Here is a 25,504-nt window from a genome sequence, read left to right as displayed (position 1 = left end):
AACAGTCGGCTGTTTAGCTCATAATCATCTTCGGCAATAAGGGGTTCGCACCTTTTGCTAGTTGGTGTACCTATTATATGTTTCCGGTGTATTTGATGGTAATACCGATTTGGTTCCAGTGGTGAGACATGTAGGGGACTTCTAAGTAATAATCGGCTGTTAGGCTACAATCATCTTCGGCAATGAGGGGTTTGCAACTTTTGCGATTTGGTGTACCTAGTATTTATTTTAAGATCCTTACAGGTTAACAACTTCAGCGTTTTATCGAAGCGAGGAAACAAAAAAAGAGTGTTGCTCTCGCAACAAGCTACTCGGCGAAGCCGAACAAAGTTTGCCGCAACATCTTACGTTGCCCATGTAATGTGGATCTAGTTTACCTCCATTCAGTGATGTAGGAAAAGTGACACAACGTTCAGTAAGTACTTAATAATAAAAAAAAAAGTTGACAAAACGATCGAAAGTCAGAAAACCAGTACCAACCCTATTAAACCTATTAAAGTCAGAAAACCAGATTTTTACCCTATTAAAATAATACAGGATATGGTTTTATCGTAGGTTGAGCGCCCAGCGTAAAAGAACCGATCTGGTATGTATAGTAGCCCATGGAGGTACTATTTGTTCGATTTTTCTTTTTTTTGGGGGGGGGGAAGGTTCTGACACTCCCCTCCCAACATTTCTGATTGCATAAAGGCTACAAAAATATTTTTCACAAATTAAGCCTTCCCGATGCAGAACCCTGACTACAATTTTGAGCAGACCACATCAGTGCATAAGCTAAACAGACAAATCCCTAGAGCTAGGACTTCCAAGTACCCTGTCGAACATTATATTTTATAAAGATTTTTCAACTGCCCAAGAGCCATAGAATATTGGTTCAATCTTCATTTTCAACTTGAGACGACCTTTACGATGCCGATGAAAAAATTGAATTACAGATCTCTGTAATCCTCTGTTAACTCGGCTTGCTTTAGACCCGTTTTATTAGTTCTTTTTAAATCTTTCTTTCATATTTTAAAATTGAACAAGTCCATCCCCTTGTAACAAAAATGAAATATAGAGGCCTAAAATTTTGCTTTGTTCGCGTTATCTACCCCCCCCCCCATTCCCTTGGAGAACTCCTCAACTTTTTGCTTTAAGAGAGATAAGTTTGACCAGCACAAATTTGGAAATCGCTGATCTCTTGAAAACTTGGTGGCAAGTTAGCCTATCTGGATAAAGTATTAGAAATATTTCAATGCAATTGTCATTATCCTCTGTTATTTCTTTATTTTTCTCATCCATACATCCATACATAAGTATCTTCTATATAAAAAATATGAGTCTATAAGTCCAAGGACGTTAACCGAGTCTAAAACTCAGATATTTCTGAGAATTAGCATAGCTTTCAAAAGCTACTAAACTTGACCTTGAAATAATGCTGGTAAAAACGCTGTTGTTATTCAAAAAAACGATATTATCAGTTCAAGAAAAACGGCTCTTTTTTTTAATGAACATAGCTAATGGCGCTTAATGTAAATCGCTTTAGAATGAAGGTAATAACAAACAAATAATTAAATTCGATTTCGGTCGGGGTCTAGAACGCACCCCCAATCTAGAACTTAAGCTTAGCGTCGTCTAAATTCAAGAACTCGATAGTCACGGTAGAGACCAATACATTTGGAAACTGTGTCGAATGAGAAATTGAATGATGTACTACTCTTTTAACATTAGAGTGTTTCCTTCGAAACGCTAATGAAGCCTGTTCAACTGCCTTCGAACTGGTATATCATTTTTCCCATATGATTTTTGTCCTATAAGGAGGGCCGTGTCCAGGATTTTTTTTGGACGGGAAGGGTTACAAAATGATTTTTTCGAGGGGGGTTGCAAAAAAAACCTTCAAACTTCACTAGCCAGTTATAACCTCTTCATAATTTTGTTATACATAAAAAATTCGTTTATATTCATTTTTATTACGTTTTTACGATTCAGACAAACATTTCATGGGGGAGGGGGTTCACATCCCCCGATACGGCCTTACCTATACGTATAACCTCAACAGAAAGATTATGAGCTAGGCAAAAAAGCAGGTTGTGTAGCCTATGGGGAGGGGGACTTCTTCAAATCCTAAAGTCAGACACGTATAATTGCTTGTTGTTTTTTCTGGAAGGGGGGGGGGGGTAAGGCACACTTTGTGTGGGCCCAAAGTCGAAAAATTGTCCTCAATAAAATACAGAGGTAAAGGTAAACCTTTACTTTGACAATGTTCCTGCTTTTGACAATTAATCTCCAACTACCCCCCCCCCCTCTCTAAGGGTCCCATACAGCCTTACGCTATGCAGAAAAAACTAACATAGTAATTGATGAGAACTGATTCAAAAACAGATAAAAATAGAAAAAAAATGAAATATTATTCATTGATACTTACTGCATATTATAAAGTAAGAGTTCCATCATTTTTTTTGTGTTGTTAGTTGTTTTGTTTTTTGTACAGCCTTGGGCTATATGAGATCTTTAGAAGGGGACTGGGGACGAATTGTCAAAAACGCAAATAGACCCATGGAAATGAACATAATATTAGCAATTTGAGGGCCTCTCTTTTTATTCAAGGATGTCTCCGTCTGAAGAGCCGCTATTCTTGTCCTTTACCAATATAGGAAATCAGAAAGAATCATTAAAACCTTGAGTTTTTGTGGGGGTGGCAAAGGCCTTCCCTTTGTACGTATCTACAAATAGGCCCAGTGGTTGTTCTTATGAAAATGCAGCGCTTGATAGATTCAGGCGGTTGTTTGCCTCAAAGTAGGCTAGGTTTGATTTAATCCCTCCCCCAATACGATAATCTTAAAAGACGGTGAATTTAGATTATTTTTTTTTTTTAATTAGCCTACTTAGATGGAAGTGAACACACCAATCGATGCATCTTTTCTAATCTTTCCAAATCGCTTCCTTCACGGATTTTATGTTGGACCCTTAAAGTGACTACTAGAGTCCTAAACTACCTACTAACTTCCTCGTTTTTTGACAGCTTCATGAAGGACATCCAAATATCCGAGATACCAGAACAGTTGTAAATCACCATAACGACTGATTCTATAGAAGCTTAAATGCGAAACCTGGACATATATGTTTGAACAAGTGACGTCAATTGGAACAATAAGCGTTTTGAAATAGTAAACATGCATCTGCACAGCATATGTAAAACAATTGTGCATCTGACGGTTCTTACTGACCAAAAATTTCGCAGTCGGCAGGATTCGAACCTACGCGGGGAAACCCCATTGGATTTCAAGTCCAACGCCTTAACCACTCGGCCACGACTGCTTGGTAGAAAATAAAAATTGTAGGATTGTATTGAAACATCTAGCCTATTTATGATGTTTCAATTGTAAGTGAATCAAACTCAATGAACTCAATTCACAAGTAATCTAATTAATTCGACAGAATTTTTCGTGTCTAGGCCCCTTCACAAGGGGCGGGGGCAGTATTTAACGAACATCTGATGCGGAACAGTATTGTTATCAACCAGTTCGTGGTAACGAACTGCAAGGAGCAACCCGGCTCAATAGAGAATCAGATTTTTATGCTGATTTTAAATATATAAGGTTAATCAAATTTAGTCTTAAGTTACGAGCCTGAGAAAATTTGCCTTATTTTGGAAATTAGGGGAAAACATCCCTAAAAGTTACAGAATCTTAACGAAAATCACACCATCGCATTCACCGTATCAGAGAACCCTACTGTAGAAGTTTCAAGCTCCTATCTACAAAAATGTGGAATTTCGTGTTTTATGCCAGAATGCCGATCACAGGTGCGTGTCATTTTTTTTCTTTTTTTTTCAGGGGTGATCGTATCAACCCAGTGGTCCTACAATGTTGCGAGAGGGCTCATTCTAGAGGAAATTAAAAGTTCTAGTACACTTTTTAATTTATCAAAAAATTGGAGGGCACCTAGGCCCCCTCCCACGCTCGTTTTTTGCCCAAAGTCAACGGATCAAAATTTTGAGACAGCTATTTTGTTCAGTATAGTCGAAAAACCTAATAACTATGTCTTTGGGGAATTGTGAGGGACTTGCACCCTCACAATTCCTGGGGGAGGGGCTGCAAGTTGCAAACTTTGACCAGCGTTTACATATAGTAATGGTTATTGGGAAGTGTAGACATTTTCAGGGGGATTTTTTTGGTTGGGGGAGGGGATTAGGGGGGTTACATGGGATCTTTTCATGGAGGAATTTGTCGTGGGGGGAAAATTCCAATAAGGGGACACGAAATTTCTAGCATTATTTAAAACAAAAACAATGAAAAAATAAATATGAAAAGTTTTTTTCAACTGAAAGTAAGGAGCAACATTAAAACTTAAAATGACCAGAGATTGTTACGCATATGACGGGTTCATCTCCTCCTAAATACCTCGCTCTTTACTCTAAAGTATTTTTAGTAATTTCAACTATTTATTCTACAGCCTTTGTGATTCAGGGGTCATTCCTAAAGAATTGAGACAAAATTTAAGCTTTAGTATAAAGAGCGAGGTATTAGTGAGGGTGGAAACCCCCTCACAGACGAATAAAAATATACAAATATAGAAGTTCGTTACGTAAGTTATTTTGTAAGTTACGTAAATTTTTCACTAATAAGAACATTGGTAAAAATTAAAAGTTCTAGTTGCCTTTTTAAGCAACCAAAAGACTGGAGGGCAACTAGGCCTCCTCCCTTAACTCTTTTTTCTCAAAATCGTCCGATCAAAACTAAGAAAAAGCCATTTAGCCAAAAAAAATTAATATGCATATTTTGTTTCAATTATTCATGTGCGGAGAGCCAAAATCAAAACATGCATTAATTCAAAACGTTCAGAAATGAAATAAAAGAAACAAGTTTTTTTCAACTGAAAGTAAGGAGCGACATTAAAAGTTAAAACGAACAGAAATTACTCCGTATGTTAAAACGGCTGTTCCCTCCTCTATGCCTCGCTCTTTACGCTAAAGTTTTTTACTGTTTCAAAAAGTAGATTTTAGAGAAAGAGTCAAACTTTAGTGTAAGGAGCGGGTTTTTTTTATTTTAGTGCAAAATTATTAGTCGGAAAAATGGCAGGTTTCATGTTATATGCTCGAGTGATTGGCATTTAAGAATGAAAATTCTTATAAAAAAAAAAAAAAAAAAAAAAAAAAAAAAAAAAAAAAATCATGGTTGCAAATAATTTCTGGAACTAATCCTCATTACTTCTTTTTATCTTTGTGACAAAAAGCGCTAGGCAAACAGTTTTTAATTCTCTTGTTTGACCTAGTTTTGAATGAAAGTAAAATTTCAAAGAGACGAAGATTTTATCATTGTTGGACATCTTAGATTTCAAGTACTTCAATAAATCTAGCTTAAGATCAATTACATGCAAAAACAGTACCACAAATCAAACACAGGCAGATCTAGACCAAAACCTTGGGGGTGGAGCAATGTGACAAGGGCGCCAATAATTGACCAAATTGACAAGTTTGTTAAAAAAAGAGAGATAAAAAAGAGAAAAAACAAATAAGGGTGCCTTAAAAATATGTGCGGTCCATCCCCCCTGGAATCAAATATTGAATAGACTGTGATATATCGATTCGCTAATCGATATATCGACTTCAGTATTTCAGATCAGTTTTCACTCAGATTAACTCTTGGTTTTGCCAAAGTTTAATAAAAAAAAATTGTAATTAAAGAGTATGTTGCACAATTTTTTCTAAGTTATTATAAAATATATAAAAACGAACTGCAATTAGGCTACATGAATCAATATCATAAAAACCCAGATTTGGAATTACTAGGGCTTAGGGAGAAAGAAAAATAAACTACTGGCTAAAATTAGTTACCCAAATCAATAGCATGTCAATAATTCCGCCTGAGAATGGGTTGTGCCTTTCAGTGATTAAATAAAAAATGCTTTCTTTTTCAAGGGAAAGCAAGGAGCAACAATAAACTTAAGAGAACAGAAACTATTCCGTATATGAGGGGGTGGCCCCTCCTCAATACGCCGCTATTAATCCCAAAGTTGTTTGTGTATAAAATACTTCTTGCTCTGAATAAACGGCCCTTGTCTTTTGGGAGTTGTTGTGAAAAAATTGGGACAAAAGTCAAAAGTTAGCGTAAAAAGTGAGGTATTGAAGAAGGGATATATCCCCCTTCATATACGGGAAAATGTCTGTCGTTCTAAGTCTTAATGTTGCTCCTTACTCTTAGTTGAAAGAAAATCTGCCTCTTCCTTCTATGGAAAATTCCATCCCCACGAAAATTATTCTTTGGAAAGTTCCACCGCGTAAGATCCTCCTTCCCCAGACAATTCCACCCCTGCTAAAAATTCCCACCGAAAAAATTCTTACGGACAACACCACCTGGGAAATCCTTTTTAGCCTAGGCTATTTTCATTTTATTAAAGACTTGTTTTTCCAATCATGCCGGAAATCTAACATCTGTGGAAATTTTTTCCTAGAAACTTTCCCCTCCCAATGTACAATGGGAAGTTTCTCCCGTGGAAAGCTCCCCATGTAGACTTTCTCCGGCAGAAAATCCTCCCACGGAAAAATCCCCCAAACAATTTCAACCCCTTTTAAAATTTTCCTGGCCAATTTCTCCAGATTTTCTCCACAGATGAAATTGAATTGGCAAAGAGAAAGTAAGTCAATTTTGATTGAGTGTAGGAAGTTTGATTAATTCCCTAGTGCAAAGTTTCCCTTTAAACGTTCCCATCCGGAGACTTCCCTCCCCACAAAAAACACTCCTTTTATAAAATCTTCTCCAAAGAAAATTCCCCCTCCCCGAGAAATGTCTGTTCTTCCCAACAAAAAAAAATACAATTCTTGAAGAATTGGGACAAACAATCAAAATTTGCAAATCTGCCTCTTCCCTCCGTAGAAAATCTCACCCCACGAAAATTTATCTTGGAAAGTTCCTCCCACATAAGATCCCCCTTCCCCCGGGAAATTCTATCCCCGCTGAAAATTACCCTCAAAAAATTTCTTGTAGATACTTCCGCCTGAAAAATTCTTTTTACCCTGCTTTTATTTAAAAATTACATGCACATCTTTTAATTTCTAATCGTTTTTCAAACCATGCCAGAAATCCTCCCTCTGTGGGAAATTCTTCCAGTGAATTTTCCCCTCACTTTGTCCCAATAGAAAGTTTCTCTTGTGGAAAATACTCTCATTTCAACGTTCAAATGGAAAGTCTTTTTCGTGGAAAATTCCCCAATGGAGAATTTTTTCCACCGAAAAATCTCCCCAAAATTTCAAACCCTTTGAAAATTTTCCCCTGACAATTTCTACTGAATATATTGACATATAAAATTGAATTTACAAAGAGCAAGTAAATCAAATAAAAGAAATTTCGCATAGGAATTCTGGTAAAATCTTGTATAAAGTTTCCCTTTGAAAGTTCATCCCTGAAAACCCTCCTCGAAAATCTCTGTTTTCCCGATAATAAATACTATATGGAAAAACTAAGGAATTTACATAACTTACAATCCTTTCCCGTGGACTGTGGGGGGGGGGCATGTCTTCCCAGAGGCATAGTCATTAGACTTTTCAGCTATACTAATCAAAACGGCTATCTCAAAATTTTGATCAAATGACTTGGGGAAAAAAGGAGCTTAGGAGGAAGGGGGGGGGGGGTCTAGTTGTCTCAAATCTTTTTGGTCACAAAATGGGCAACTAGAACTTTAATTTCCGTTCGAATAGTTTTTCCAGATGGAAGCTAGAAACCATTATAATAGGGTTCTCTGATATGCTAAATCTCATGGTGCAATTTTTATTGAGATTTGTTGACTTTTAGTCTCCACCATTTCTCGAAAATCTTGCAAGTTTTCTCAGGCTTGTAGCTTTTGATGGGTAGATTAAACTTGATGAATTTTATATAGCTGGAATCAGCATAAAGAGCCAATCCTTTTGATGTATCTATATTATCAAAACTCCGTGTTTTAGAGTTTCAGTTGCTATTGGGCCGAGACGCTCCTTATTTACAGTTCGCTACCACGAACTCTTTGATTAACTGATCAGGCTTTGAATCCATTGTCAGCAGGTTCATTGGTGGCTTGCATGGACATCAATTTCATCTCATTAGTATTTCTGAGACCCGTATTACCAGACTTCTACAATTTGATTAGATCAGTTTATCTTGTAACTAAAAACTTTCTACTGAAGATCTAGAGAGGTGTGACAAATGCGGCTGCTGGTGAAGCCTTCATTACATTGACTAGTGAAACTTCATCATGTGATCCCCACAAACTGACTTGATTCTGTAGTGGCTGAATCACAAGAACTGTCATGGCACTGGCATCTGTTAACACATATTCCAGCAAGTTTGAATCCATTTGGGGAATACACAATTTTTTGAAATGTGGATTGATGTATGTGGCAATCTTGACGAGTACGATCTGAGCAAGCCCTACAAGGCTAGAAGGCATTTTATCTAGGGAGGTCCTATGCAACAATTGAGAGAAGAGTCCACCCTCACTAAACGTAGTTTGGGTTAGAGAACAGGCTATGCCAATGGCTACAGCTATGTATGCTGTGTATCAGCATGTATCAGTCAATAGATTGAAAAAATATTCTTCTTCCTCTTGGCCATTTGTGAAACAATTTTCAATGTTGGATCTCTTTCACTGGACGTCCACCAGTAGACGCTAAAAAAGCTGAAAATATCCAAAAATACCCAAATCTAGTTTTCAATATTGATAGTTGATATCAATATCCATTATCATCCAACACTAGTTTCAACAATATTTCAAAATTGTGATTAAAGAAAACTTTAGCAATAAAGCTACAGATCATCCCAGCTTATAATTGAGGCTACTGAGAAGGAAGCATGTTAATAAAAACAATTTCATTAATTTCTTGATTATGGGCTTTTTGAATAGCTTGGAAAGTATTTGGGTACTTATGCATTATACCACTAACACCTAAGTGCTGGCTGCTATGATATCTGATATCATTAAGTGATATCTGCCATGTAGGAGCCTTCTTACCATGCAATACTATTCTAACCCACAACTTAGTGAAAGCAAACACTCTTGCAGCATTATTTCTAAATGCTGGCCATCATCAATGGCTAAAACTTGTTGAGCAGTCTACCTAACCAGTGTTCACACTCAATTCTTTTCCTCAAGAATAGTCAACAGTTGGAGACACAGTTACTGCTGAATCTGTTGATATTTATAAATGAAGACTAGATGCTGGGTGGTCCTTGAGTGAGTGCAAACTCAACTGGGAAGCAACTGGTCACTAAATAGCTTAGAAAACAACTTCAATCATCAACTCTGAAGCTTCACAAGGAGAAAACCACAGATTTCTCAAAGTTGCAAATTAAGGTAGATGGTTGACTGAAGAGGACAATCTGTCATCCTTCATCTTCAGGACATGTCCTAGCCATCTCAACCTTTCTCTCATTATAGTCCTAAAGAGCAGGATTGAACCACAATTTTGTACAGCTCACTGTTTGAGATACAGTCAGTCAGTTGGGTACCAAAAACAATCTGTAGACAATGTCTCTGGAAAACATCTAGCAAGTCCTCCTCTGCTTTTTGGAGCACCCACATTTTAGAATCATACTTGACTACTGTCATCACTGTAGCTTCCAATATTCTAATCTTGGCTTGGAGACACATCTTCGTATACACCCCAAACCTTGGCTATACTACTTTTAACATCTTCATCTTTTAATCTCTAGGAATACAAAAAGGATAGACATAGGAACTAAGATAGGCAAACATAATCCAAGTATGCACAGAAACAATTCATATTTTTTTAGTATAACTTTGCCTTTATAGTCCTATATAGTTTATTTTCCATTATCATTTGAACTTGACTTTGGAAAATCAGCTCTAACTTTATCTCCCCAGGGATTTTCACATAATTATACCAAAAATGAGGGAGGGGGGTTGGCATGGGTGAAGTCAGTGGAAGCACCTTTGAAATGTTTGTTTTTCAAAACTACAATTTTTTGTAGGCTTAGTGTTTATAAAAACAGATTATTCAGATAGCTAAGAAAAAAAACTTACCTGTATAGTCAGAACTGCATCCTGATTCCATGTTTAACATCCATTTGAATCAGAAAAGAACTTTACTCCCACCCTTATATATACCAATTCAGGGTAGGCCTATATATTTGCACATTAGAGGAGAGGGTAATGTTCAAACATGCCTCTATAGTCAGAATGGTAAAATTCTAGTTAATTGACTTCTTGCTATCTCAGAAAGGGTTTAGGTTAGGAAAATGAAACTTTCAGGGACAAATCTACAGACTAAAGTATGTCCTGGGAAGGCATTTTGGAGCAACTACCTCCACTCCTTCTCCCCCTAGAGGGCCCTGACCTTTGATGACCTTTAAAAATATGTGTGTTATAAAAGTGAAACCTTGCAAAATAGATTGTCTGCTTAATTGAAGTACAACAAAATTGTTTTCAGCTTCATAACTTTGCTCAATTCCATTTTATAAGGTTTTAAAGATATACAAATACATTTCCTAAATTTTGAAAAAAAAACAAAAAAAAACATTGATATGGCTCAAGATTCTACTCAAATAACAGGAATTGCATTTTCAGAACTGAAGGCAGAGAAAAAGCAACTAGTAACTGAAAATTAAGGTAAAATGTTGTTTATCAAAATTTCAATAGGTATAGACCTGTCATGTAGGCAAATTTCAGGCCTCTCTAGAGGGAGAAGGAGTGGAGGTGGGTACTTCAAAATACCTTCCTGGGACATAATTTAGCCTGTAGACCCATCCCTGAAAGTTTCATTTTCCTAACCTAAGCCTTTCCAAGATAGCAAGAAGTCAATTAACTAGAATTTTACTGTCAGAATTGTATCCTGAATCCAAATTTCATATTCATTTGCATTGGAAATGAACTTTATCCCCAGCCCACCCACTTGCAGATGTGGGGGGACCCTGGCCCCAAGATTTTTTTTTATATCCACTTATCCTGTTTTTGCATCCTGCCAAGATTTTGCTCACTGGCACCCTTGTCACAATGGGCCTCCCCCAAGATTTTGCTCTAGATCTATCCCTGAACCAATGGCACCCCCTAATGTGAACCAAAAGGGCACCCCCTAATGTGCAAATATACCCAGAATTGGATTATATCATATATTTAGAGGGTGAGGGTAAAGTTAATTACAAACACAAATGAATAGTAAATTTGGATTCAGGATGCAATTCTGACTATAGAGGTAAGTTTATATCTTAGCTATCTGAATAATCCCTTAATATAAGCATTACCCCTATAGTTCCCCCTGATGTAAAAACAGTTGTAGGTTGAATAGCCTAATTCCATGATTAGCCTAGGGACAATTCAGACATTCTTTGCTTACTTGATTTTCTTTTATACCAAAAAAATGAAGTAGGCTTAAAATGTCCAACATGCACCCAAGTCAATCATGGAATTAGGCTAATCAACCTACAACCATTTTTTCACCAGGGGAATTTATAGCCTAGAGTTTCCTTTAAGACAGGGCTTAAACAAGAATGATATAAAAAATTGCATAGAAGTGTGAAGTTTAAATGCAGCTCAGCCTAGCCTACCTTTTCAGTCTTCCCTGCTTTGTCAATCTTCTCAATAACTATCTTGTTGTATTGTTCTGCTGCTTTGATAAATATTTGCATTTTGCACAGACTTTTACATTCAGTAAACTTCTATAATCCAAGTTTTTCAAATATTTAAGCTAGATCTAACAGCATCGCACTACTTAAGACAGCCTTCACAAAACTCCCATCTAGTTCCAATTCAATACTAAATGCAGATGAAAAATAGTTAAGACATTCAAGTGATTGGCTTGCTTTAGGGGATATTGAGTAATTAAAACAGTATTTCACTTTACCTTTATCTTTAAAACTTCTGTATTCATTATTTTTATTAAATACTCCTGCAATTTTAAATTTGTACCTGAAAGCGAGTAGAAATGCGCGCTACCTAAAATAAGGTCAAATTAAGGCCATCAATTTCAACTCCTATAAATTAAGTTATTATTTACCTTAGTTAAGTACTACCAAATATAGTGCTTTAATAGTATTTTAGATTACCCTTTGGTAAAATTGAATGTAAATGATCTTACGCAATAGCGCTGCCTAAGAAAAGAGCGATATGGGTACAATGTATTATTATTTTTTTTTGTTTTAGACCAGGGCACTTCGCACAGAAGGAGTTGTCGTATAGACTTCGATAAGGGCCGATTCGATTGGAAATTTAAAGGGCTCGTGCCCTTTTTAATTTGTGCAAAAGTGATTGAAGGGCAACCGTCCCCTCACGCCCATCATTTTCCCAAACGCATCCAATCAAAATTCCGAGATAGCCATGTCGTTCGGCATAGTAAAAAGTCGAAAAATTATGACTTTGAGGATGACGAGCCCCCACATCTCTCAGAATAAGGGTTGTAAGTTATCGGCTTTTATACAAAGGATGGTGGTGTAAACTTTGGAGGGGGGCTATTGAATGGAAAATAAGAAGGTCTAGTACCCTTTTTTAGGGGTCAAAGCGATCTTATTTAACTGAACCCTCGTTCAGCTGAACACCCCATCCAACTCAACCCCTGTTTAACTGAACATCATTTAACTCAAGCCCTATTCAAATCAACCTCGGTTTTGAATTGAATCAGGAGTCAAGCAGGTTTGCATTCTATCACCCTTTGTATGGGTCATTTTGATGGACTTTTTCGTAAAAAACATGGCAAAGGCGGTGGAAGAGCATGGAATCTAAAGAGAAAGTTAATTTCTCCTAGTCTTAGATTATACTTAGGACTTTATGGTCCTAAATGAAAATAAGTAAAATGAATTATTTTTTTGGAGGATTTTAGGTCTCAGGGTGCAATAATAGGCTTTAAAGTTATTGTTAAGAAGACTCAGTCGCTTTTACTAGGAATAAGTCCCACCTCCAAGCAACACCCTAGTACTGATAAATTAAATATAGTTCCAGCGATTTCCCAGTACAAAAACTAGGATTAGTTGTTGAACTTCATTGAAGTAATGATGCTAGGACTGTTTTAAAAGTATTTAAAACATTTTTAGTTTTAAAGTTCATATTTTAGTATAAGTTTCTTTTTTATATATTTTTGCTCGTGTTTTACTGAGGAAGGCCCTTGGACATAGGGTTGAAATATTCACCGGATTGAATTCCACTGTCTTGAGAAAACTTTCCCGATTGCTTCTAAGCGTGTCCTTTGTTTGTAATGGAAAGGCAGCAGATTTTTCGATCCTCTCGGCATACCCTACACAATCTAGAACTCCCTTGTCCGGACCTTTATTGAAAGAAAAGGAAAAATATATCACTCAAAACCGAAAGGGAGTGCAAGATTTGTCGACCAAAAGCAACGGGTTCCATGCACTAATTTATTTATTTTTTTTCCGATTCCGAGGCTAAACCTAAAAAGAACTTTTTAGGATTTACACGGACAATCTTTGCCTGAATGTTTTTATAGTGGGAAATACAATATCCTATTTGTATAATATTGATTACAGTGCCATAAGAATAAAATATACTAAGAATGTTTGTAATTTTGCACTAAATAACCATATAGGTTAGCATAATTCTCATAAGAAGCGCCGATGAATATATCAAAATTGAGGCTTATCCTTGAAAAATTCGTATTGTATCTTTAATCTGTTGGAACTCTATTCCCAATACCATGTTGTCTAGCGAGAGTACCTCGTACCATTGTTGTTCAGAGTCAATTAGTGCGTACTGTCGTTGTTTAAGGTCAATTAAAAGTAATCTGTTATTAATATCTCTCTACTCGTATAGCTCAGAAGGAACGTCGATTTATAGCTAATAGCTACCCATAGCTATTAGCCTTCTTATCGAATCACCCCAATTAACCCCTTGCCCCATCTAGGGCAGTAATCCTTCCATACTTCCTTACCTCGGAGCGGATCCAACATGGTTACTTTATCACACCTAGTGGCCATAACCTTTCCACTTTACTACATCTGGTGGCTATAACCTTGTTCGCTTCACCACACTATTTTTAAGAATTATTTATTCATTTCTATTAGTACCGGTTATATGTCTTTCGGCTTTAATTGTTTATTTAATTTCTGTTCGTATTGGGTTTTATTTATTTTTTATAGTAATTCCTGGCTGTTTTGAGTTTGAATTAGTACAGGTTTTTATTTCTTCCAATTTTAAACTTAATATGATCTTTACTTTTCTTTGAAAAACCTTTTATTGGAGTTTTTCAGTTAATTCCGTTAAAACCTCATATGCCCTGGGGCATAATTTATACCCTTTGGCCCTGGGTTCTGTGGGTTAAGTCAACCCTGCAGACACCGTTACATGATCTTTTGACTATTTTGAACGAAATAGCTATCTTAAAATTTCAATCAGATGCATTTGGGAAAGAGGGCGGGGGAGTGGCTAGTTCCCCTCCGTTCATTTTTGACTCTTAAAAGGGACTCTTCCAATCAAATGAGCCTATTCCAAAATTTATAGACCATTTTCATAAAATCTTATATGCCCCTGAGGCATAACTTACAAACCTTGCCTCCAGGCTGTGGGGGTTGTGTCAACCTCGAAAGCCTTGTTATATGATCTTTAGACTATTTTGAACAAAGTGGCTATCTCAGAATTGATAGGGTCTATTTTGGCGAAAAGAGGATGTGGGGGGGGGGGATAGTTGCCCTCTGATCACTTTGACTCTTTAAACCTTTCATCTATTTTGAATAGAATGACTATCTCAAAATTTTGATTGGATGGAGTTGGGGAAATGAAGACCGGGGGCTGGTGGCCCTCCAATCACTTTTGACTCCTAAAAAGGACACTAAAACTTTCAAATTCCAGTCGAATGAACTCCTTTCGAATTTGTTGCGATAACTCCTTCTATAGGAAGAACCTTGGTAAAAAAAAACAACAAAAAAACAAAAACAAAAAATAACACACGAAGTACCTTGGCTAGGAAAAAATATAATAAATAAATAGTAAATTGTACCCATTTCGCCCTTTAATGAGGCAGTGCTGTTGCGCAGCCTATGATAATGATATTAACTGCTGAAAACTCGACAATTCAAGATTTTAAATTTCATTGCAGTTTTTTTTTTAATGTTGTAAGTAAAAAAGAAAACGTTTGTATTATAATTGGTTTTCAATAAAGTGCAAATGACGTGATAGGCTTTAAACTTTTATGGTTAGGGGAGGGGAAGGGAACAGTAGCCAAACTTTTGTTTATAGGGATTTTTGTTCTTTGAAAAACTTGTTTTTCGGATATTTTTCAAAATTAATTTTTGTTTGTTTTTGATTGCCTAAATTTTTGCTATTAGTTAAAATAATGAATATTCCTCCAGTTTTTCACGTCCCCAGCGTAAGAATTGAAATATCTGATTCTAATTTATAAGGTCTAATTAGTGTCTTCTAATTAATTTCAACATCCTCCTCAACCGAGTGCCATTAACCGTTCCTGGAATATTGTAAATAGCCCTTCTGACAACCGGAATACAAATAGTGTCTTTTGATTGAGCTCAACATCCTCCTCGACATTCTCTGAAAGTTTTAACTTAGTACCCTTAACTGTTCCTGAAATGATGCATACACCAGTTTAAAAAGCTGGGTGTACAAAGTATCTTTTGATTTAATTCAAAATCCCGTGAAAGTTACAATCAAATACCACAGGCCAATAAAACCTCAGATAATCCACATGCGCACTTTTGACAGTCGGGTTGCACATCGTTGTATTTTGATTTGACTCAACATCCAATTCGAAATTTTCTGAAATTTTCAGCTTAAAAATTGTAGCTACGCCTAGTAACAACTAAGATACACATATTATCTTTAAGGTCAACATCCCTCTCAAAAATCTCTGAATGTTTTAAAATGATATTCTTCCATTATTACTCTTGAAATATTGATGATATGCCGTTTCGATAACTTGGAAGCATACAATGTCGTTTGGTCTTGTTTTAAACCCCCCTTAGCATTCCATAAGAGTTTCATCATATACGGATACGATCATACAGATACGCTCAGATACGAGCTTTTGACAACTTAGATGCACCTGGAGTTTTTTGATTTAGTACAGCACCTCCCTTAATATTCTACGAAATTTATGATTTGATAACCTCAGCCATTCGTGAGATGTTGCAGATAATACTTTTTGATAATCTGTATGTACTATGCCATTTCGATAATAGTAGTAGACTATTATTTTGACACTATTAGCAGTAGTCGAAGTCGCAAGCCGTAGCAGTAGGAGTCACGAGCTGTTACTTGTCACAAGTTTTTGCACTTGCAGTCGTAAGTAATTGCAGTTACAGCTGCTAGTCGTCAGAGTCGCAAGTAGCCGCAATAGCAGTCAAGTTGCATTTGAATCGCAGTCGTTAGTAGTCGGGATTGCAAATGGTCTCGGTCGCAAGTATTCGCGAACTTGCAGGTGAAAGTAGTCATAGTTATAAGTTATTACGGTCGCAAGTAATAACAATTGTAAATAGTATCATTCGCATACAGTCGTAGTCACAGTTGCAATTGCAAGTAGCCACATTCACAGTCATAAGCAATTGCATTCGCTAGTACTCGCAGTCACAAATAGTTACAGTCCCAAATAGTCAATTTTGCAACAACTCTCATTAGTAGATACAAATAGTCACAGCTGCAGTCATGAGTAGTCACACTTACAAGTGGTCCCAACTAGTCATAGTCGCAGTTGCAAATGGTTGCAGTTGCTATCACAACAGCAGTTGTAATAGTGGTTCTGAAAGTATAAAGTTATTACCCTTAGTCGCTCCTAAGATTTTAAGATTTTAAAAATGCATCCTTTTGATAACCTTAATGCACATAATGTCTGTTGATTCAGTGTAGCATCCCCTGAGTATTCCCTGAAGCTTTACCTTAATGCTCCTATCCTTTTCTGATACACTCAGGATAAAAAATTCCCCGTCTTTACCAATGATAAATCCTGCACGTAAACAATGGGCAAATGACATAATCTACAACGTCATCTCCAGGAGCTGGGGGTGGGGGCATTATATTCCCAGATACATAGTTTTTAGACCTATTGACTATTTTGACAAAAAAGAGCTATTTTATCGCTTGGACGTGTGTTAAGGTGGGTCTAGAATGGACAAGGGGCCTTTGCATTTCAAACACTTTTCAACATGCCCTGAAAGTTTCAACTTGATGTCCTTTGCTGATATGTTGCTGATGCACCTCTTTTTGGGGTATAAGTTCTTTTATTAGACTATTCAGTTCAGTTCAGTTCACTTCATTTATAATCCAAATACATTTAACTAATATCCCAGTACCCTCCCCAAAATGATGCAAAAAAGCACTTGCGACTGGGTGGGTACATAAAACTTATATTCTAATTAATAATTAACTACAAACATAACACAACAAAAACAACAAAAAAACAAAAAAGAAAAAAGAAAAAAAAAAAAAAAAAAAAAGAAAACCAATAACGACCCAATCTCTCATCAACTCATCAATAATAATAACCAATCTCATAGTAATAAAAAAAAGAAAAAAAAGAAAAAAAAAGAAAAAAGAAAGAAAAAGAAAGAACAATGAACTATGGCCTAATAAATACTTTCTCAATTTACTTTTTAATAACACCAGGTGCTCAGCCGCCCGAATGCTCTGCGGAACAGAGTCCCACACTTTAGGCCCTGGAAATCTAGTAGGAAGGCTAGCACTGGTTCCACTTTTGCGCAGAATGACGAAATCACTAGCGTGACGCGTTTCATAATGATGCAACGATCTATTTTCACTAAAATAATCGCGAAAAACCGCTGGACTTACATTATTCGAACATTGATTGGCAAAAATTCCAACTCAGTACTCTTGTAGCTGTCCTACATTCAGCACTTGTAACTTTTTGAAGCAAGCTGTAGTGTTGTGCTCACCTTCAACATATCCACCAATAAGACGCATCGCTTTATTTTGAAGAATCTGAATACGTTTAAAACTCAGATAAAAATTGCTTTCCTATAACATGCACCCATACGAAATATAAGGGTGAATCAGAGCGTGGTATAAAAGCAATAAAACTCTCGGAGATAAATAAAAGTTGGAACGTTGAATTGCTCTTAGGCCCCGGACAATCTTTGCTGCAACAACATCACTGTGGCGTTTCCATGAAAGATTAAAATCAATGTAAAAACCTAAATAACGGATTTCCTGAACCTGAACTGCATGCTTAATGTCAAGCAGAATTTTACCATTAATATCATTTGGCTTGCCTACTCTAGTATATAAAATAAAATTAGTCTTAGCAACGTTTACTGATGACAAACTCAATCTACTAAAAACACGGACATTTTTCAAAACTCCATTCACTTTCAATGCAAGGCTATCCTAACAACGACCAGAAAACGTAGCTGCAGTGTCATCAGCAAATAATGTTAAGCAATAATCCGGAAGATAGAACCTCATGCTATCTACATAAACTAGATAAAGAAGTGGACCAAGGACCGATCCCTGTGGCACATCACATGACACTTGATAAAACGAAGAAAACACATCATGAATCATCACTTTAATAGACCTCAGGCGTAAATAACTTTCAAACCACTTCAGACACACTCCTTTAATGCTTAAGCATTCTAATCTCTGCGATAAAATTCTAAAATCTACGGTGTCAAATGCTTTCTTAAAATCAAAAAATACTGTTAGGGGGATCTCACTTTTTTTTAAACAATTATTTACAAAATCAACTAGATGAATGGCAGCATGGCTAGTTGAATGACCTTTTCTAAACCCGAATTGGATGTTACTGAGTAGGCCATGTTTCGTGAGATGGTCATATAGATGACGATGAATCACTTTTTCGAGAATTTTTGAAAATAGAGGCAGCATCGAAATCAATCTTCAATTACTGGCAGCTGACCTGGTACCCCCTTTATAAAGTGGAATAACTTTAGCTTGCTTCAGCGCTTCTGGAAAGGTCCCTGTTTCCAAAGACGAGTTGATAATATATAGGATACTTGGTAGTATATACGTCATCACAGCTTTAAAAGTTTTAAGATTCACGCCATCTACCCCAGCAGAATTCGATTTCATGTTTTTCACTATCTTAATCACTTTATCATTTGTACACTTTTCAAGCTCGTGTCGCCACGAGAGTCCTTGAATTTGTCACTGAGAACATTTTCCCTGTCACATCTTGCACTTCCTTGAACAGACCATCCAATTTGAGAATAAAACTGACCAAAATGATTCTCAACTATATTTTTATCACTCAAAGAACTTCCGTTTATGTCAATGCAAGGCGACTGGCTATTTTTATTATTTCCTATGAACTCATTGATAACTTGCCATGTAGCTCTTGTATCTCCCTTATTATCAGAAAACTTTTCCTCAAAGTACTTCTTCTTTGCTTGCCTTCTCATACTATTCACCTTATTTCTCACTCCCTTGAATTCTTTAAAATCTGCGTCATCCCGACTATTAAGATATTGCTCATATAACAAGTTTCTATTGTTTATCATGTCTATTATTTCCTCTGTAGTCCATGGCTTGCGGAGATCGTCCTTTTGCTTTACAAGTTGCAATGGACATGTTTTCTCATAAATTGGTTGAAAAATTGACATGAATTGGTCATAAGAAGAATCACCTGAAATCTCAACGACAGAGTCCCACTTAATGCAACTCAACTCCGTGGCAAAGTTATTCAAATTCAGAATGGGACATGTCTATTTCTGAGACACATCACATGAGCAATTACCAGAGGATGGTCCGAGCCTGGACATACGATAACATCAGAACAGCTTTAACTCAAATAACTATGTTCCACGAAAATGTTATCAATTAGGGTCACAGAATGACTAGATATTCGGATAGGTGCACAAGTTAAAGGGTATAGATCATTCGAAACCATATAATTAAAAAAAAAATCCAAAACACCTGAAAGTTGTAAAAGATCAAAGTTAAAATCCCCCATACAAAAAAAAATCCATTCTTGTAGACGAAACCAGCCTCATCAACTCATCAAAACCTGTTAAAACTCATCCAAGCGAGCACTGGGCGGCTTATACACAATACCAACTAAAATTTTTTTCCTTCAATTTCAAATTCTAAACAAAAACTTTCAAACTTACCTTCTATCCATACACCCAAATTCTCCCTATTCATATACCTTACATTCTTATTAATCAAAACTCTCAGGCCTCCTCGGTTCATAGTTAATCGGTTCCTCACCTCAAAATTATATCCTGGAAAATAATAAGCCGAGAGATATTTGTCAGCATTCAAAAAAGTTTCAGAAATACCCATAATATCAAATTTTGAAGAAGATTTCTCAATTAACTGCAGAACATCTAAATATCCTGTAGTAAGATGGCATTTCCACGAGCAAAGACACAGCGACCTCTCTGAACTAATTTGCGACTTCAATATGTAAGAACTTTCACAATGAGGCTTTGATTCAATAAGAGGCAAATCATCATGTCCTATTTGAGCCTCCAAATGATCTTCAGTACGGAGCGGAATAGACATAAATATACTCAATGAAGAAAAATCATTCATCATAAATAAATAAGTAGGCTAACTTTCTTTCCCGAAAAAACTTTCTTTGTTTCTTTTGGCAAGAAGCATAGTATGGTTCGGTTTTGTATAGCACCTCCTAAACATTCCAAAAGTAGTCACAAGTAAATGATTATTAAGTAAATAATAAGTAAATGATAACAATTGCAAGCAGCCGCAGTCAGAGTTGCAAGTTCTTTCAGTCGGAAGTTGTCACAGTCACAGTCGCAGCCAGTCACATTTGCAGCCTCAATAGCAGCAGCGTTAGTAACCGTGAAAGTCTCAAGTTGATACCCTTACCCATTCATGAGATATTGCAGATTCGCCTTTCCGACAACTTAGATGAAGGTAGACTTTGGATTTAACTCAACATACACCTCAAGGGTTTCAGAAATTTCTCCTCAATACCATTAGCCTTTCCGAACACACCCAGAATGAAACACTACCCCCCTTTCCAATGTTAACTGCTGCTTTTAAGAAAAGGACAAATTACATAATTTACATTCCTTGCCCTGGAGCTGCGGGGACCATGTTTGGACCATGGACCATGTTTACGGGGACTAGTTTGAACAAAACGACAATTTAGAATTTTGATCAGAGTTAAGCAAAGAGGGTACCTAAAAAGAGCAACTAGGGGGGGGGGACTGGTTGCCTTCCAATCTCTCTTCAACGTCTCCTCAATATACCTTGACAAATTCAACTTAACCTTTGTCGTCCCTTGGATATTTTTGAATTGTTAACCATGGCCAACTTTCAAAACCACACCCCTTTCCCCGGGGCTGGGGGGCCTTCGACACCGGTGGCATAATTGTTTGACCTTTGGACTATTCTGAACAAAATAGCTACCTCAAAATTTTGATCGGATGCATTTGGGGGGGGGGAAACTGAAGGAGGCGGCAGCTGGTTGACCTCGGATCAGTTTTGAATCTTAAGAAATGCACTAGAAACTTTGATTTCTAATCGAATGAGCCCCCTCCAAAGTGTATAAGACCACCTCTTCTATAAAAATCTTATATGTCAACTATGCACAACCTGCATAGCTTACTTCCCTTGCTCATGGGGGCTGGAGGGTGTTGTCAACCCCAGAGGCATGGTTATTTGACCTTTGGACTATTTTGAATAAAATGGCTATCTCAAAATCTTGATCGCATCCATTTCTGGAAAAAAGGGTGCGGGTGATGGAGACTGGTTGTCCTTAAATGACTTTTGACTCTTAAGAAAGGCACTAGAACTTCCAATTTCCAATCGAATAAGGCTCTTCCGAAGTGTATACGACCACCCCTTACAAATGAAGTGTCTCTGGGAAAAAAATACATTGAAGCCTTATGGTGCTTTACTATAGGCAACTTTAGACCGCAACCTACTGTTTTTTTTAGGATGGTATCTCGTTGGTCAATTGAACTTTCACTAGTTGGAATTTGTTTATCGATATTGTCTCCAAGTCATGCTAAATTGTAATCGCAACTCCAGCTGCAAAGACGTAATTTATAACAACTCTGACTCTTTGTCTTGTGCAGTGATTTGAACCGAAAACAAGTCTTTAAACTCAACTTCATAGCCTGGGTGAGACATGCAATAAACAAAACTTAGAGGAGAACAGAGAATACCCAAATCTTCATAGTATGTATAACAAACAGGCAGGGCCGTTCAAAAGAAGGGGAGGCGACCGAGCAAGCTGTCCCGCGTACCGTGGCTGGGGGTATTGGCTGGGGCTCGGGAGGGCGCGTCGTAACTAATTTTTCCTAGGGTCCCACCAACACTAGGAACAGCCATGTAAATATGACAAAGAGAAAAGACCACTTAACATCGAGGGCCAATCCAGAGATGGGAGCGGACCATGATACATATTTTAAAGTACCCTCCCCCTCCCCCTACTTGTTTCTCTGTCAGGGCAGATGAATGTGAGTATTTAATGTCCTGATCATTGAAAGGGAATAACTGTACACGATATTTCCCCTGACCCTGTCCTGCAGAAAAACGAGTTTCTACTATAAGTATATTAAATAAAAAAGATTTTTTTTTAGCTGAAAGTAAGGAGCGACATTAAAACTTAAAACGAACAGAAATTATTCCGTATATGAAACGGGCTGTCCCCTCCTCAACGCCCCGCTCATTACGCTAAAGTTTTTCATTGTTTTAAAAAGCAGAGCCGTGAGAAAGAGTCAAGCTTAAGCGTAAAGAGCGGGGTGTTGAGGAGAGGACTGCCACTTTCATATACGGAACAATTTCTGTTCGTTTTAAGTTTGAATGTTGCTCCTTACTTTCAGTTAAAAAAAAGTTTTTTTTTTGTTTTTTTTTAAATTCTGAACGTTTTTGAATTAATCCACGTTTTGATTCTGGCTCAAGGTACATAAATAATTAAAGCGAAATTTGCATGCTAATTTTACTTTTTTTTGGCTAAATGCCTTTCTCAAAATTTTTATCGGACGATTTTGAGAAAAATGTGCGGGGAAGGGGGCCTAGTTGCCCTCCAATTTTTTTGATACTTAAAAAGGCCAGACTTCTAGAACTTTTAATTTTATTTACAAACATTTTTATTAGTAATAAATATACACAACTTACAAATTAACATATGTAACGAGCTTCTATATTCGTATGTTTTTATTACGTATATGAGGGGTTCACCCCCTCGTCAACACCTTGCTCTTTACACTAAAGTTCGAGTTTTGTTCCAATTCTTTAAGAATGACCCCTGAATCACGAAGGCCGTTTAGTTAGAATAAATAGCTCCTTTGAAGTTACTAAAAATATTTTAGCGTAAAGAGCCAGGTATTGATGAGGGGGCGAACCCCTCATATACGTAATAATTTCTATTCGTTTTAAGTTTTAATATTGCTCCTTACTTTCAGTTGAAAAAGCTTGTTTTTTGTATTTAGCTTCTCAATGTTATTTTAAATAAAGCTGGGAAATCCAGCGCCCCCTTCATAGAAATTCTCTTCCTTCCTGATAAGATCCTCCGTAGAAGGATCCTCTCAAGTAACCCCCGACCCCCCTACCACCAGAAATAATCCCCCTGAAAACGTCAGTATACTTCCCAATAACCAATACTATATGTAAACAATGGGCAAAGTTCATAACTTGCAGCCCTTCCCCCGGGGACTCTGGGGGATTAAGTCGTCCTCAAAGACATATTTATCAGATTTTTCTACTATGCTGAACAAAATGGCTATCTCAAAATTTTGACCCAGTGGCTTTAGGAAAAAATGAGCGTGGGAAAATATGGAAAAATGGGGGGGGGGGGGGGCTAGTTGCCCTCCAATTTTTGGGTCACTTAAAAAGGGCACTAGAACTTTTAACTTCAGTTAAAATGAACCCTCTTGCGACATTCTAGGACTACTGGCTCGATTCGTTCATCCTTGGAAAAAATAACAAAAAAAAACAACAAAAAAACAAAACAAACAAGCACCCATCCGTGATATTTCTTCTAGATAAAAAAAAATACAAAATTCCTCGTTTTTGCAGATAAGAGCATGAAACCTCTACAGTAGGGTTCTCTGATATGCTGAATCTGTTGGTGTGATTTTCATTAAGATTCTCTAAATTTAGTTTTTCTAAAATAAGGCAAATTTTCTCAGACTAGTAACTTTTGATAAGTAGAACTGAACTTAATAGAATTGGATATTTAAAATTAACATAAAAATCCGATTCTTTTGATGTATGTATTGGTATCAAAATTCGGTTTTTTTCAGTTTCGGTTACTGTTTGATTTAGTAAAATACTTAAAAAGTACAATCTCGAGATATTATCAAATTTTCAGTGGTAATTATGTGTAAGGGTTTCCTATCAAAAACGGAAGATAATTACAGAAAAGACCATTTTAAGGCAGCAAGCAACTACATTGAAAAAAATACAATTAAATATTTTATTCTGCTCTGTTAGATTTCCTTTTAAAAGGTTAGTTATTCGTGTTTTTTTTTTCTTTTTGAAGCACTGAAAATGGCATGGCGGAAGTCCTTGCCGAAATATCTACTTCTGTCCTTTTCACTTCTTATCCGTCCACTTGCTGATATTATCCTCGATTTCTTGATTATATTTTTATTATTTTTTTTTTATTTTATCAAACATTAAGCAGCAACCAAGCAAGTTTTCACGAAGAAACCATTCTGGCGGAACTATTGAAACTAATTAGCATACCTAAAGACTTTTGGTTGCAATTGACGTCACCAATGACGCAAATTGGGTTTCATTTTTCTTTTCTTTTAGTCTTCAATCATAAAACGGGTACAAGCAATTGGGCGTTTAAAAACAGCTTTAATTTGCTCTGTCCCATGCTATATTTCAAATGAACTATAATTGAGAAAAATTGTTCTGTAATTAGAAGCCAACAATATCAAAATTGGAACCCAAAAGTGATTAATGAAAAAGCAAGTTGCATGTTTTGAAAAGGGAGAACTCACTTCTATGGGGGGGGGGTTGGACTGTAGGGCCAATTCACGACAATGTCAGAGAGAGGGGGCAAAATATATTTTTCTAAATCTAGGGGGTTGTTTTTTTTAATTTTCTTCAACGAAAATGCCAAAAAAGGGTATTTTACAGTGAAAATACAGGAAAAGGGTACTTTTTGAAATCTAGAGGGGCAATAAAACCAGCCCCCCTCCGATGGCGCCACTGCAATCTGAACACGTGCTAAATAATATGAAATATTTGAAAATCCTTCTGAAGGTTTACGGGTCCCAACACCAAAGACTACCGGAAACTTTATTTCGCCAGAGCCAAGGGGTAAATCTGAATATTTCTGTCATTTATCTTCTCTCAAAGGAACAATGGATAGGAGAGTCAACGGAGGGTTCTATAAAAAAACAAATCTTGATTTCTTATAAAAAGGGAATTGCATAAAAGAATACAAAAATTACAATATCAGAAATGGATACAAGACAAGCTCTTTATGATGACAGGTTTCTCTGTGTCTTGGATATCGGTTGTTTTAAATTTGAATTTATATCCACTAGTGAAGATAAGAAACGTGGGTTTTGTTACAGAGGCCATCTATACTAAAAACAAAAAATATCACAGTTTAGGGCTAAGATTTGAACCATATTCAGTATGCGCTTTAAACCGTTTGAATTTTATGGTTTTA

The 25,504-nt window shown here is 36.6% G+C and overlaps 1 protein-coding gene and 1 non-coding gene across 6 annotated transcripts in view; both read right to left on the bottom strand.

Moving 5' to 3' along the window:
* LOC136033901 (inositol-trisphosphate 3-kinase homolog) overlaps positions 1-11,888 on the bottom strand; it is a 49,039-nt gene extending 37,151 nt beyond the window's left edge. The window contains exon 1 of one of the 5 annotated variants that reach the window (XM_065714903.1): positions 11,810-11,888. In XM_065714903.1, coding sequence (XP_065570975.1) covers positions 11,810-11,836 — 27 coding nt within the window. In that variant the 5' untranslated portion in view covers positions 11,837-11,888. Of the gene's footprint in view, positions 1-2,975; positions 3,274-11,513; positions 11,726-11,809 lie in introns of those variants that run through there. The other 4 variants (XM_065714901.1, XM_065714902.1, XM_065714905.1 and 1 more) reach the window with 4 other exon arrangements.
* Positions 3,216-3,297, bottom strand: Trnas-uga (transfer RNA serine (anticodon UGA)). Its single transcript has one exon. It is a non-coding gene; the product is annotated as a tRNA-Ser (tRNA).
* Positions 11,889-25,504: the final 13,616 nt, after the last annotated feature.

Source organism: Artemia franciscana, chromosome 12 (assembly GCF_032884065.1).
Source record: "Artemia franciscana chromosome 12, ASM3288406v1, whole genome shotgun sequence".
NCBI classification, from domain to species: domain Eukaryota; kingdom Metazoa; phylum Arthropoda; class Branchiopoda; order Anostraca; family Artemiidae; genus Artemia; species Artemia franciscana.
Note: the sequence above shows the minus strand (reverse complement) of the source record. Positions and strands in the feature narration are given on the sequence as shown.